At 36.3% G+C, this 14358-nt stretch overlaps 1 protein-coding gene across 1 annotated transcript; it reads right to left on the bottom strand.

Annotated features, from left to right (window-relative positions):
* Positions 1 to 9922: 9922 nt before the first annotated feature.
* On the bottom strand, positions 9923 to 10867 carry LOC102865494 (olfactory receptor 52B4-like). The gene has a single exon (XM_006885714.1). The coding sequence runs from the start codon at positions 10865 to 10867 to the stop codon at positions 9923 to 9925; it is 945 nt and encodes a 314-aa protein (XP_006885776.1).
* Positions 10868 to 14358: the final 3491 nt, after the last annotated feature.

Below are 14358 nucleotides of genomic sequence, written 5' to 3'. Positions count from 1 at the left end.
CATAACAACCCGATGAATGACAGATCTGAATCCTCTCCTATCCTGTGCCATCCTCACCATCTCTAAGACACTTAAGCCCATGATTGCAGTTACCATGCCAATCCATCTTGATGGGGGGTCGTCTTCACTTTCACTGACCTTCCAGCCTTCCAAGCACGATATCCTTTTCCAAGTAATAGTCTTTCCTAGCAACATGTCCAAAATATGAAACTTTACCATCCTTGCTTCCAAGAAGCGTTCCTGCTGTACCTTTTCCAAGTTAATTCTTTTGGCAGTCCATGGGATAGTCAGCATTCTTCTCCAACATCACCTCTCAAAGGCCTCAATTTTATCATCCTTATTTATTGTGCAGCTTTTATATGTATAGCAGATGTTTGAAAATACCATGCCTGAATTGAGAACATCTTAGTTTTCAAACTGACATATTGCTCTTCAGTATTTTGATAAGGTCCCAATAGCAGACTTGCTGAAAAGCAATACTTCTCCATATCTCCAGTTAATGTTAAAATCATTACCAGTTTCAATCATCTATCTATCTATCTATCTATCTATCTATCTATCTATCTATCATCTATCTATCATGTTTCCCACGGGCCCAGTGGTAAGGACCTTTGTTTTCTTAATATTCAGGTGCAATCAAGTGCTTCAGGTCTCCTCACTTTCAGCAAGCAAGGTTATGCCATCAGCATAACACAGGTTGTTAATGAGTCTTCCTCCAATCCAGATACTACATTCTTCTTCATAGAGTCCGGCTTCATGAATTATTTGATCATTATACAGTTTGAATAAATGTAGAGAAAGGATACAATTAAATGAAAGTGAAAACTTCTCAAACTCTTGTCAAGGTGCCCTTGTACTGTTCCATACTAAGAGATGTTTTATCTATCTACTACTGTCATAACGGAAATTGCAAAAAGATGGCTTTAACAATAGAAATTTGTTCTGTCACAGTTTAAGAGGCTGGAAAACGGAATTCAAAGTGCTACTCTAAAGGAAATCTTGCTTTCTCTTTTGCTTTGGAAGAAAGTCTTTGTATTGTTTAGTTTCTGCTCCTGTGTGATTTTCTTGTGGCTTTGAGTTGAGGTGCTATAGAATATTACTGAATAGACTACCAAAAGAGCAAACAAATGTGTCTTGGAGAAAGTAGAGCCAGGAGGCTGCTTAGAGGCAAGCAAGGTGAAACTACATTTCACACATTTTAGGCATCTTGTTAGGAAGGGCCAGTCCTTGAAAAAGACATCATGCTTGGAAAGGTGGATGATCAGAGAAAGAAAAGCCAATGCTCAATAAGAGGAAGTGACACAGTGATTGTATCAATGGGCTCAATTGTATTAGATATAATGAAGATGGCACAGATAGGATAAGGTTCAAATCAGTTGTTCATAGGGTTGCTGTATACCATAGTTGACTTGATGATGCTTAATAACAACTTCACCTCTCTACTTCTCTCCCCTTAAAAAAATCTTTTCCATCTCAAAAGAGAGTGACTCAAGTTATATGATAAATTAATCTATCCTCATTAACATAAGAAAGATAACCTACTCCCAAATGATACTATAAAGAAGGAATAGAAATTAAGATTTACAGTGATATTTTAGGGGGACAAAATTTAATAACTCAAAGATTTAATGGCCCTACATAACCTTGTCTCTGACCTCATCTACTATTCCCTGCCCTTTATCCTTAAACTCTAGTAACACCCTTGTTCTTCTCTTTAAGTGTGCCAAGGAGTTTTCTCTTCAGGGTCTTTGCACTTGCTATTCTCTTTGCTTAAATTCTCCTTTGCAAGGATATCTTCATGACTTTGTTAGTACCTGCAACAGATCTTTTCCTAACTAAAGCATTCTCAATAAGTTCTTCACTAACCATCTTATTCGAGACTGCAATACCTATGACATCTCATTACTGGTATTCTTTTTCCATACATCATTTTTCTCTATAACATTTAATATTGATGATGATGATAATGGTAACAAGATAACATTATAAATACTGACTATATGTCAACTGTCAACATTGCTTATATATTTGTATTTTTTAATTTCCTGTATTCTTTCAAGAATGATTACTGAATAAGAAGGACAGAAAAAGAATTGATGCCTTTGATCTGTGGTATTGGAGAAGAGCACCAAACATCCCGTGGATGACCAAGAGAACAAACAGATATGTCTTATAGTGGGTGCAGCCAGAGTGCTCGTTGGAGGCAAGAATGATGAGACTTTGCCTCACACACTTTGGGCATGTTGCTAGGAGGGGCTATTCCTTGAAGAAAGACATGATGCAGGGAAGAGGGGAGGATCGGTGAGGGAGAGGAAGACCCCCAACCGGGTGGATTGACATGGTGACTGCTGCAATGGGCTCTTGTGTGTAAGGAAGTGTGAGGATAGCCCAGGACAGAATAGGGTTCAGATCTTTTGTTCATAGGGTTATTAAGAGTTGTACTTGACTCAACGACACCTAACAACAACAACAACAACAACAACAACATACACTTTCAAATAAAAATAAGTTCAACCAAGGGAATAAATTTCTTCACTGTTTTATTTATCACTATTATGGGTTGAATTGTGCCTTTTAAAAAATACATGTATATCTTATTATATAAGTGGAAATTATCCTTATGATCTAAGGAACCAAATAGCTGTTGGAGGATTAAGGGTGGAATACAACCCTCCCTAAACCTATAGCAGGCCGAATCAAATGCAAAGAGAGTTTCTCTAGAGTGAGGTCCATTAACATTTTTTATCTCACAAGAGATAAAAGGAGAAGAAAGAGATCTGAGAAGGGGCTACTCTCATTATCATAATAAAATATTGCTAGGAGTGGTTGCAACTTTTTGTGGGCGTGGGCAAAATATGGACATGTGATAAAATTCTTTGGTACTGGGGAAGGTCCGGACATGGAGAAACTTGAACCTACACATGCTGAAAGAAAGGGTCAGCAAAGGAGAGGAAGACCCTTAATGAGCTAGATTGATGCAGTGTCTGCAGCTATGGACTCAAATGTTTCAGGGATGATGAGGATAGTGCAGGATAGGACAGAGTTCAGATCTATTGTTGATGGGGTCACTATGAGTTGTACTTGACTTGATAGCACTTAACAACCACAACAGGTGCTACAAATTGTTTGCAGTTGCTGAATTAACTGGAAACATTATCCTGTATAGTCTTGAAAGTGGTAAGACCCTTAAATTGGAAAATATTCAAAACTTTACAAGGGAGGAGCTGATTTTTCAAAGTAGTCTACCTTAATGACATACATGGAGTAAAGCTTTCATCCAATGAAGGACCTTTTTTGCTTATGTGGAAAGATGAAAAATGAGGAGAAACAGCTACAAGCATCCATTAATAATTGGAATATGAAAAATACATAGTATGAATTCAGGAAAATTGGAAGTAAAAATGAAACAGAATGCTCAAAGATGTATATCCCAGGCTTCAGTGAACTGAGATGGAATGCCACTGGCCATTTTGAGTCACACAGTCATACTATCTAGTATGCTGGGAAGGTTAAATTGAAGAGTGATATGTTGAATTCATAACCAAAAGGAACATTTCAAGATCTGTCTATTTTAAGTACAATGCTGTCAGTGATAGAATAATATTCAAATGCATACACTAAAGACCTGTTACTATCACTATTATTCAAATATCTGCACCAACCTCTACAGCCAAAGATGAAGAAATGGAGGATTTCTACTCACTTCTTCAGTCTTAAATTGGTCAAACACACAATCAAGATGCGATAACAATTTGTGACAGGAATGAAAAAGTTGGAGACAAAGAAGAAGGACTGGTAGGTAGAAAATAGGGCCTTGAAGACAGAAATGAGGTCAGAGATCTCATGGTAGTATTTTGTACAATCACTGATTTAGTCATTGTAAATAGCTTTAAAAAAGCCTCAAATATCAATGGAGATTATACACATGGACTTTGATAAAATATACAGGAATAAAATGGATTACATCTTTGAAAAGTCAGTGAAGAAGCTCAGTTATCTGTAGTCAAAAGTCAGGGACTGACTGTGGAACAGACCATCAGTTACTCACATAGAAGTTCAAATTGACAAGATAAAGGTAAAAAGCCCTATTGAAAAATGGGCATAGGATATGAACAGACACTTCACCAAAGAAGACATTCAGATGGCAAACAAACACATGAAGAAATGTTCAAAATACCTAGCTCTATGAAAGATGCAAACCAAAACCACTATGAGATATCATCTCACCCCAGTAAGATTAGCAAATTTAACAGAACAGCAAACAACAAATGCTGGTGAGGTTGTGGAGAAATGGGAATCCTTATTTACTGTTGTTGGGAGTGTAAAATGGTGCAACTTCTATGGAAAGCTGTATGGCACTTTCTCAAAAAGTTGCAAATAGAAATACCATTTGACTCAGCAATTTCACTACTGGGAATATACCCTGAAGAAACCATAACTGTCACCCAAACAGATAGATGCACAATCATGTTTATTGCGGCTTTATTCACAATAGCAAAGAGTTGTAAACAACCCAAGTGCCCATCAACAAACAAATGGATGGAGAAGCTCTATTATATTCACACAATGGAATACTATGTTTCATTGAAAAACAATGAACTCATGAAATATTATACAAAATAGGTGACCCTGGAGGACATTATGCTGAGTGAAATATCCCAGTCACAAAAGGACAAATATTGCATAATACCATTGTTGTAAAATGTGACTGACATTGGGGTTGAGGGGAGCCTGAGAAAGAGGGGATAAATAATGTATACTGCATTGAATGTTGAGAGAGAAACCTGTTTAAAAGAGATATAGGATTAGATATTATTGTCATGACAGGAGTCCAGAGTGAAGGCTGCATAGTGGAGTAGACTTGGGGGGAGGGTTTGTATAACAATGAAGGAATTTTTCTTTTACTTTTAAAAGAGAAGAGCAAATTGGGGGAGAGGGGTGGGGAGGAAGAAAAGTGCAATAATGAATGAATGGAAGTCCAAAATCTCTGTAAATTTTCATTAAAATGAATAAAAAAATGGCATCTAACAACAGTATCCCTCAAATAGATAAATAATTCCTTTCTATTTTTTATACTGATAAAACAATTTTAATGTAAGTTGAAGATAAAACGCTGCCATAATAGAAGACAGGTGTGCCTTGGAGAGATCCAAAGTTCTCTGGCACAGCTTTAACTTGTCTTCCTTAGCTGGGTCTTTCAGAAGATTTTCTGTCACCAGGTCTCAAACCACTACAAGTACATATACAGACATGGTGGCCCCAGGAAATAATTCCTTTCTGTGTTACTCTAGTATGTGTTTGTATGTATACACATAGTTTGCCCTAGAATTCTTCAGTATTTCAACTTGAGGCTTAAATTTGTTTTTCAGTTCTTTCAGCTTAAGAAATAGATTCTTCATTTTTGGTTTTCTAATTCCAGCTTCTTGCCCACTTCATCATAATATTTAGTTTTGTTTTCTCAAGTTTCCTTTTGAAACTTTCAGTTCAGCTCTCTTCTCTCAGCATTCTTTCTCTTTGTTTTGGCTTGTTTTTATTCCATTGCAAGTTTTAGAGTCCCTTCTGACATTCATTTTGGTCTTTTCATTCTTCTTAGCTTTGTAATGACCTTTTGCTATCTTCATGGATGATGTCCTTGATATCATTCCACAAGCTGTCTCGTCATCAGTATTCTATACATGAAATCTTAAGATGACTTTTAAATTCAGTTGGGATGTATTCAAGATTATATAATAGTAGTTGTTGGTAGATTCTCATAAGCACGTGGGTAGCCTAATATATCTATTTCTGAGATTCATCCAAAATGTTGAGTGCATCAGTAATTTATTGCTTTGTATTGAATTGTAATAGTTCATTTATCAATAGAAGTTGTAAGTCTTTCTAGTTTCTGGTTATTATAAATAAAATGACTATAAGATTTCCTAAGCAATTTAAAAAAATATTCTATTTGCTTTTTTTGTGTTTTGGGGACTTTTTTTGTGCTTTGGATGAAGTTTACAGAGTGCATTAGCTTCCCATTCATCAGTGCCACATTTATTTCATTCCCTTAGTTGAAATCCCTTCAATATATTTCATTATACTGAAACTCATTCAGCATAATGTAAAGTGCTTTTCTTATTACATTTCTTGGTTCCTCATTTCCATTCTTTCTTCTTTCCTGCCTCACTTTGCTTTCTGAACTCTCTGTGGTCTAGCATAAAAAAATTAATATTTACAATTCTGAGCCATACCTTTACCTGGTTTTGAAGAGTATTTCCTCACAGATATTATTGCTCAACTTATAGGATTGTATTTTCATGTCCTTTGACATTTTAAAATTGCATTTTTTGTCTTTTTGTTTTGATGTGATAGCTTTTTAATAAATTTTAGATTCTGGTCCTTTGTCAGATATGTTATTTCCAAAATGTTCCCCAATTTGTAGTATTTCTTTTTATTCTTCAGTTAAGTATTTTGGTAAGCCTAATCTCCTCCTGTAGGATTTACTGCTTCCAAAAACCTACAGAAGAGTCAGCTATTGGTTGGTTCCAACTCATTTGCATGAATACAAGAAGAAGCAGCATTATATTTTTAAATTTCATTTTTCTGATTTATATTACCATTGATAATGCTTCATTTGTGTCTGTTATTATATTTATGCCAAATAATAGAGCAATTGTCCTGGATCTATATTTGTTACACGATCTTTATATCTTAGGTTTTATATTTAAGGCTTTGATTCAATTTAGGTCATTTTGTGTGTGATAAAGGTTCTTTCTTATTTTATCTACATACAAGTATTCAGATTTGGCAGTTCTAATTTGCTAAAATAAAGTTCTTGTGGCTCCTATGCAATTTTAAAAATGAGTATATGCATTATTTCTTGTGACATATGCTAAAAAGCTATTGGAAAAGTAACTTGATTAGATATGTAAAAGAACAAAGAAAAGAACTTTAACACGACCAACAGGAGTTATAATTGGAATTTTTATTAATTTTTAAATTTTTAATTCTTTTCAGGCTATATAATTTCAAAGTTTTACAATTGACAGAGGAGTATTTCTTACATATCTTGATTTAGTACTTACACTGTCAGCTGATATAATGGACAATAGGGTAGTAAAAAATACAGAATGCCTTCTGTGTTATTTGAGGGAAAAAACAATGAATACATAATGTAATGTCATGTGACAAATGATTTTAAAGGAGTTGATTTGGCTGTTTTAATTTGGCACATCTTTGTAATGAGTACATTGAAATCATTAAATAATGCCTGTGGAGATCTATGTTTTTGGCATTCGAATATGTACACATTAAATTACTGACGAAAATGTTTTCCAGAGGGGTTGGTAAAAAAAAAGTTCCACTTTTAAACATATTATCAGTAGACACATAACCATGGAAAAGATATATTGTATAAATTACATGAACAGTGAATATTTCTCACATTAAAACATTGTACAGATTTTATGATACACATGAGTCCTAAAAAATATTTTAAAAAGAAGACACTTGGACATGTAATTTTCTCATTAAGAAAACATCAGTCTATTATATTTCAAGAGGAGGATATTTACATTAGGCTCAATGAAAAAGATAGGATTTTAGATTGTTCTTGATATATAAATACAAGCTCCCTAATTTGTTAAAGAAAGATGATATTCATGACTGACACAAAATAAAGACAAATCTCTTGGAGATATAGAAGAACAAGACATGAATGATCATTAAAAGAAGTGTCTGTTGTGTGCTATGTGCGAGGAACAGTTATGAAAGAGATAAAAACTAATTGTCTGAATATCTTGTTACTGAGGCTGAGTTCCCTGAGAAACTCCCAAAAATTGAGTATCAAGAGACCCAATACTGCGCACCAGCTTTATCTGACACCTAGGGAATGTTAAGAAACGCTATCAGACTTTCCCTGGCTAAGGAATCCAATTTTAAGGTTATCCAGTCACCTTGGAATTTGCAACTGACAACTGCAATCACTTCATTAATTCATCTTTCAGTTTAATCATGCAATCATTCATTTGTTTAACAGCTCTTTACTGAGGTATTATACCAGGCATTATTTAAAATGGAAACTATACACAAACTAGTAAAACATAATACACAGTTTAAAGGAGTTTGCATTTTATCTTAAGATGTTAAAATAGAAACAAAAGAACTAAGTGAATTCTGGAATAAAATCTCTGCTGAGACTTTGCAGCATTATCATCAATGCATAGGCTAGTTGATAAAAATATTTTGAAGAAAAGTAAAGTAAAAAAAAAGGATGTACAATGGGATGTTGTAGAAATTTCTATTTTAAATGAAATGGTCAGAAAAATTTCCTTGAAAAAGTTGTGTTTGAACAAAGACTTAAAGGAAGCAAGGTGCCAAGTTATGCAAATAGCTGCACACAGGAGCATTCAGAAGAGCAAAGAGTAGGTGCAGATACCTCAAGAAAGAAGAATCAATGTCATGTTTGAGGAATAGAAAAGAGGCCAGTGTAACCGGGGCAAAATGAAAGAGAGGAGTAAATGCATTTGACAGATCATACTGAGCACTTAGCCCTAGAAAGGACTATGGAGTTTACACTGAGTACCTTTGATCTTTGAAGACCAGAAACAAAGATTGAGAAGACTTAATTTACACTGTAAGGATGTCATTCCAAGCTTTAGTGTTACACTCATGGACAGTGGTGGTGGTGGTATGCTGGCATAGAAGAGGGGTACTAAGAAACTTACTTGGAAAACATTCCAACCCACAAATCTTCTATTGAGCCAATTTTGACTTGTAGGGTATTCTTTAAGATAGTAGAAAACTGCCTCATAGGATTTCCAAAACGGCAAATCTTTACAGAAGCAGACAGCCACTTCCTTCTGCTGTGGAGTGGCTGGTGTATGTTTGAACCACCAAATTTTTTGTTACCAAATTAGTGCTTTAACCACTGCACTACTATGACATTGGAGCGATATAAATGGAAAGGAAACAGAGCTGAAGGTAAACCCAAGAATATGGGCCTGAGTGCCTGAGAAAATGAAGTCACCTTCAAGGGACGTGTGGAAGGCTGCTGGAGTAAGTTTGAAGATAAGGAGTTTGATTTTGGCTATGTTAAGTTTGAGATACTTAATAGATATCCATGTAGATATGTTAAGTATGAAATTGGAAGAGTGAATCTGGAGTTCAAGCTGTAATGAGGAGATACATATTTGAAAATTATTCCCAGTATATCGGTGGGTCTAAAGCAGTGCTGCTCAACAGGAATGATTTTTATCTTGCCCAGGAGAAATTTGGCACTGTCTGGAGAAATTTTTGGCCATTGCAACTGGAAAAGAAGAGCGATATTGGCTGCTAGTGAGGAGAGTACAAGGGTGTTGCTAAAAAAAAAACAAAAACAAAATGAAAATGCACAGAGCTGGCCTATGGTGGATTAGAAAAGTGGGAACTACTTCACTATATCAAGACAGGAAACAAACCAGGAGACAATGGCAATTACTCATAGTTATCTCTTTCCAAGTGCCTGCCTGGGATTACAGAGCCAGAACTGAATGGAAAAGTGAACTGGTTCCTTTCTCAGTTTCTGAATGAGAAAGCTCAGTGAGTCATCTTTAATTCTTGATTAACCTCCCCAACCATTGTCATTGAATCAGTCAGAACTGACTCCTAGCTGACCATCTATGAACTTTTGGAGGTTATAAATCACATGGGATAAGGGTGCCATCTATTTCTATCAGACTTGCTCATAGATTTGAACCATCAGAGAGACACGATCTTTGGAGGAGCAGTGTGACTCCCTATGGACTATGCCACCAGATAGTCCTCAAAACTCCCTGAATGGATTTGCTTCTGAAACAGACTCACTGAGACATTTATTTCAATTGCCATCCATCTACTAGGGCTGCTAGAGCATTTTGTGTATGATTAAGAATGAGAAAATGGTAGTTGGTTTGGTTGCTGTTCTCAGTCATTTTACTTTTGGAAACAACATATACATTACCTGGTCCCGGATCTGTTTGGTCTTGATTCCATAAATTATTGGGTTCAGCATTGGTGGAACCAGAATGCAGACATTAGCCAGCAGAACATGAATATGGGGTAAGATGTGGCGTCCAAATCGTTCAGTGAGGACTGAGAAGATGCCAGGCCCATAAAAGAGGATGATGACACAGACATGGGAGCCACATGTATTGAGAGCTTTATAACGAGCTTCTTTGGAAGGGATATGGAAGGCAGCACGAAGAATAAGCATATATGAAATAAAAATTAAGATAACATCCAAGACCACAGTTGACATTAGGACAAAAAGCCCATACCAGATATTAACATGGATATCATCACAAGAATATCTGGCCAAGCCGATATGCTCACAACTTGTGTGTGGAAGAATGTTGTTTCTGCAGAAAGTTAGTCTTTTCAAAAGAAATACTATGGGGAAAATGGTGCCATAACTTCTGAGAAAGACAGTCACACCAATTTTTCCAATCAGGCTGTGCGTTAGAATAGTAGTGTACCTCAGTGGGTAACATATGGCAATGTAGCGGTCGAATGCCATCACCAGCAAGATTCCTGACTCAGAGATGAAAGTGGAATGGATAAAGAAGAGCTGAGTGATGCAGCGGTCCAGGGAGATCTCCCCAGCATGGAACCAGAAGATGGCCAAGGTCTGAGGTATTGTGGTTGTGGAGAGGACCATGTCTGCTCCAGACAGCATACAGAGGAAGAGGTACATGGGTTCATGGAGGCTGCGCCTTGTGAGGATGATAAAGATAAGCAGGCCGTTCCCGAGTAAGGCAATGACATAGGAAATGAAGAAAGGGATGGAAATCCACATGTGCTGGTCCTCTAGGCCAGGGATGCCCAGCAAGCGGAAGACTTTGTGGTTCACCCCAGTGTGATTCAAGGTAGCCATACTTGGAGCAGATGACCTGAAGATTCACTTCCTGTTCACAGAGATAGAGAAAAGTCCAAGTTATACTAAAAAAATGGAAGAAAAAATATCTTATGTCACCAAAAGCTTTTTAACATTTATTCCACTCTTTTCTATTGTTAATACCTTAAAGACTATGTAGGATTAAACTGAATACAAACCCTATTCTTTAGTGAAGTGACAATCTTTAGCTATGAGTTGTTACTGACTCAATGGCACATGATAATAACAAGTTGAAAAGTGAATTGAAAGGAGGAAATAATCTAAAAAGGAAGATGAATATTTTTCTTACTCAAACACATTGCCATAGGTCAAAACAGATTCTCCAGTAAGTTTTCATAGGATGTCAATCCCATGGGAGGAGATTGCCCATCTTTCTCCCAGGGAGCTGGCTGGTGGTGAATTCAAACTGTCAGAAAGGTCAATATTCATAATGGACTATGTGAACTTCAGTCTCCATGATCCTGATGCCAGGAGAACTAGATGATGCCAACCTACCACTGCCGATCACCCTACCGTTGAAGTGGAACCAACACATGGCTGACCCTGCAGCAGGTTTTCAGAGGCAGTTAATCACAGAGGAGGAGATTGCCCAACCTTCTCCAGCAGAGCAACTGGTGTCATTGAACTGAATGCCTTCAGGATTGCAGCACAGCTTCTTGCCACTAGGCCACAAGAACTCCAATCATTCTGAAAGAAATTGTGAAAGAAGATAATGGAAAAACAGACTGGGAAAAACACAAAAAAGCATAAAACTCCCCATGATGTATTGGTCTGATAGAAACTTTTGGAACCCCCGGGACTGTGATTTTTAGTCACCCTTCAAACCTGTAATTAAAATCACCCCGCTAAATAATAGGTCTATAAAGAGATCAATAATACTAGAGAGAAGTGCATTACTTTTAAAAAATTTGCTCCAAAGATTTATTGTTATTTTATACGTATGATTTAATGGTTGTCTTTCTTTCCCCCCCTTATTTTCTTTTTTGTAATTTGCATGAACATTTACAAAGCAATTTGGTTATCTATCCAATTATTCATACACATTTTGTTTGTTTTTTTAACAAACTTTCTTTTTTGTTTGCCCCAGTGATTTTTACCTTCTCATCCTCCACTCCCTCCTCTTCCCTGTTTGGACATTTATACTCACTAGTTATCCTTCTATTTTTACAATAATGGGCTTATGCAGTATTTGTCCTTATGAGACTAAGTTCACTCAGCATAATGCTCTCTAGATTCTCCCATGTTATGTAATATTTTTTGAAATAATAGTCCCGTGTGCTGCATAGTATTCTATCACATGAATACACCACAGTTTCTCAGCCCAATAATTTGTTAATAGACATTTGGACTGCTTTCATATTCTTGCAATTGTGAATAATGCTGCTGTGAACAATTGGTGTACAAACATTTATTTGTGTCTCATTTATATTTTTATTGGGGTATATTCTTAGCAGTGGAATAATTGGGTCATTTGTTCAGATTTCTATGTTCAACTTTTTGAGGAAACTCCAAACCGCCTTCCAGGAGTGGTTGTACCATTTTATAATGCTACCAACAGAGTGTGAGAGTTGCAGTCTCTCAATATCCTCTCAAAAAATTACTGTGCTATCCTGTTATGCTTTGCCATTTTTAATGAAGTGAGATGGTATCTCATCGTGGTTTTGATTTGCATCGCTCTAATTGAGGGAAATGTACTTCTTAAGAACAATTGACTAAGTTTAAAGTGGCTGCATATACCAAGGATAAAGCTTGGAAGGCAGTGAAAAGCTGGTAAGAAAACCAAATGAAAATGGAAAAAATGAAATGGAGGAAGTAGAGTGAATACTGTTACTATGAGGGGATTGAAATTAATGTCACAATATGACATTAATTCATGCATAACATGTGCATAAATTATTAAATTGGAAGCCAATTTGCTTTGTACACTTTAACTCAAATTACAATGAAGAGTTCATTAAAAATGAGAAGAGGAAACTTGGCACAGTTTATAAGTAATAGAGCCTAATAATTTTCTAATCTGTGAAATTGACCAATGATAAAGAGACCTGCTGACTTGGGTAAACTTAACACGGCCTTGTGAATGGTGTAAGGGGAGGGGTGGAGGGAGACTCTGCACAAGTCGTCATTCTCTATCCATGGTTACACCTGAATGCGGAGCAGACTTACACAGGGTTTCCAATGCTTTATTATAGACATTATCCTCTTCTATATCTCTGTAGCCAATAGCAGAAACATTCTGGTAAACCATGTAAGAACTGGACATCCATGCATTCAAGTCTGGTCAAAGCTTAAAACGAACAAGAATCTGCTTTTCATAGTGCTATACGGTTTCTGTGGTTGCGGCATTTGATTGCTAACCAAAAAGTTGGAAGCTCAAACGCACCAGATGCTCTTGTGGAGAAAGATGAGACAGTGCGCTGTAAAGATTTACAGCTTTGTGAACCCTATGAGGCGGTCTGGTCTTTCAGGATAAGTTGGAAACTGGTTCAATGATGGTGTGTTCCTGGTGCTATAGTGCCTACTTAACCCCAAAGGTTCTCAAACAGTTACCTTAGTCCCATCAACACTTAGTCTAGAGATAATGCTTTTCTTCTTTCTCTTCTTAAAGTTTACCCCATATGAATAAATAACTCACTCACCTGCTTCAAACCCTGTCTTCATGTTTTAGAGTGAGATGAGTCACAGAGGACTCTCTGAGGGGGCCAGGTAGAAGGGATTTTTATGCATTTGTCTGTATATCTCCAGGGGAAGCTATTACCCCAATGAGTCCACACTTAGGTTTATTTTTCAACATCACCTCCTCCATCTCAAATGCATGAGTTAAATCATTATGACTCTCCAATTTTACCCACACCACCCTCTGTACACAACTCCAACCTTGCATTACATGTACACATGCATTATTTTTAATAAATTAACTGCTTGTGTTGCTACATCAAATATTCCTGCTTCTATTTTAATGTGAATTAGTATTAGTATTAATAATCTTATTTTTAATCAGCTCATGTAAATTGACTATCAATATGTAGATTATCTTTGAACACATTCCTACAAAGCTTTCTTTGTAATTAAATTAATTTAAAATTAAATTCATCCCTTCGTTGTCATGCTATTTTATATCCTGGAATCAGAATATAGAAGAGAATTGAGACTTGCTCATGGGAGAGATGTAATATCCGTGTTGTTGTTATACTTGTTTATAATACTTAAAGAAATCAGAGTTATGATGCTCTTTTCCTTTCATGACCAGTAAATATAAAATTAATTCAGTCAATGCTTAGCAACCATATTTCCCCATTTTCTTTCTGCTGGTAATATCTTTCATCATTTAAATAGTTTCTGCACTTCATCTTAATAAAGTAGCCAAGTGAATTACCATTCATAAAGGAGAGGGATTTTTGTGTATAATGGCCTAGTGGCAAGAAACTGCACTGCATTCCAGAAGGCCTGTGGTTCAAGGCCACCAGCTG

The sequence above is a fragment of the Elephantulus edwardii genome, unplaced genomic scaffold, assembly GCF_000299155.1.
Source record: "Elephantulus edwardii isolate Elephantulus edwardi_28Jun2011 unplaced genomic scaffold, EleEdw1.0 scaffold00044, whole genome shotgun sequence".
Taxonomy (NCBI): domain Eukaryota; kingdom Metazoa; phylum Chordata; class Mammalia; order Macroscelidea; family Macroscelididae; genus Elephantulus; species Elephantulus edwardii.
Note: the sequence above shows the minus strand (reverse complement) of the source record. Positions and strands in the feature narration are given on the sequence as shown.

Coding starts and splice junctions, on each gene's coding strand:
- LOC102865494 (XM_006885714.1), bottom strand. CDS start 10,867: ATGGCTACCTTGAATCACACTGGGGTGAACCACAAAGTCTTCCGCTTG.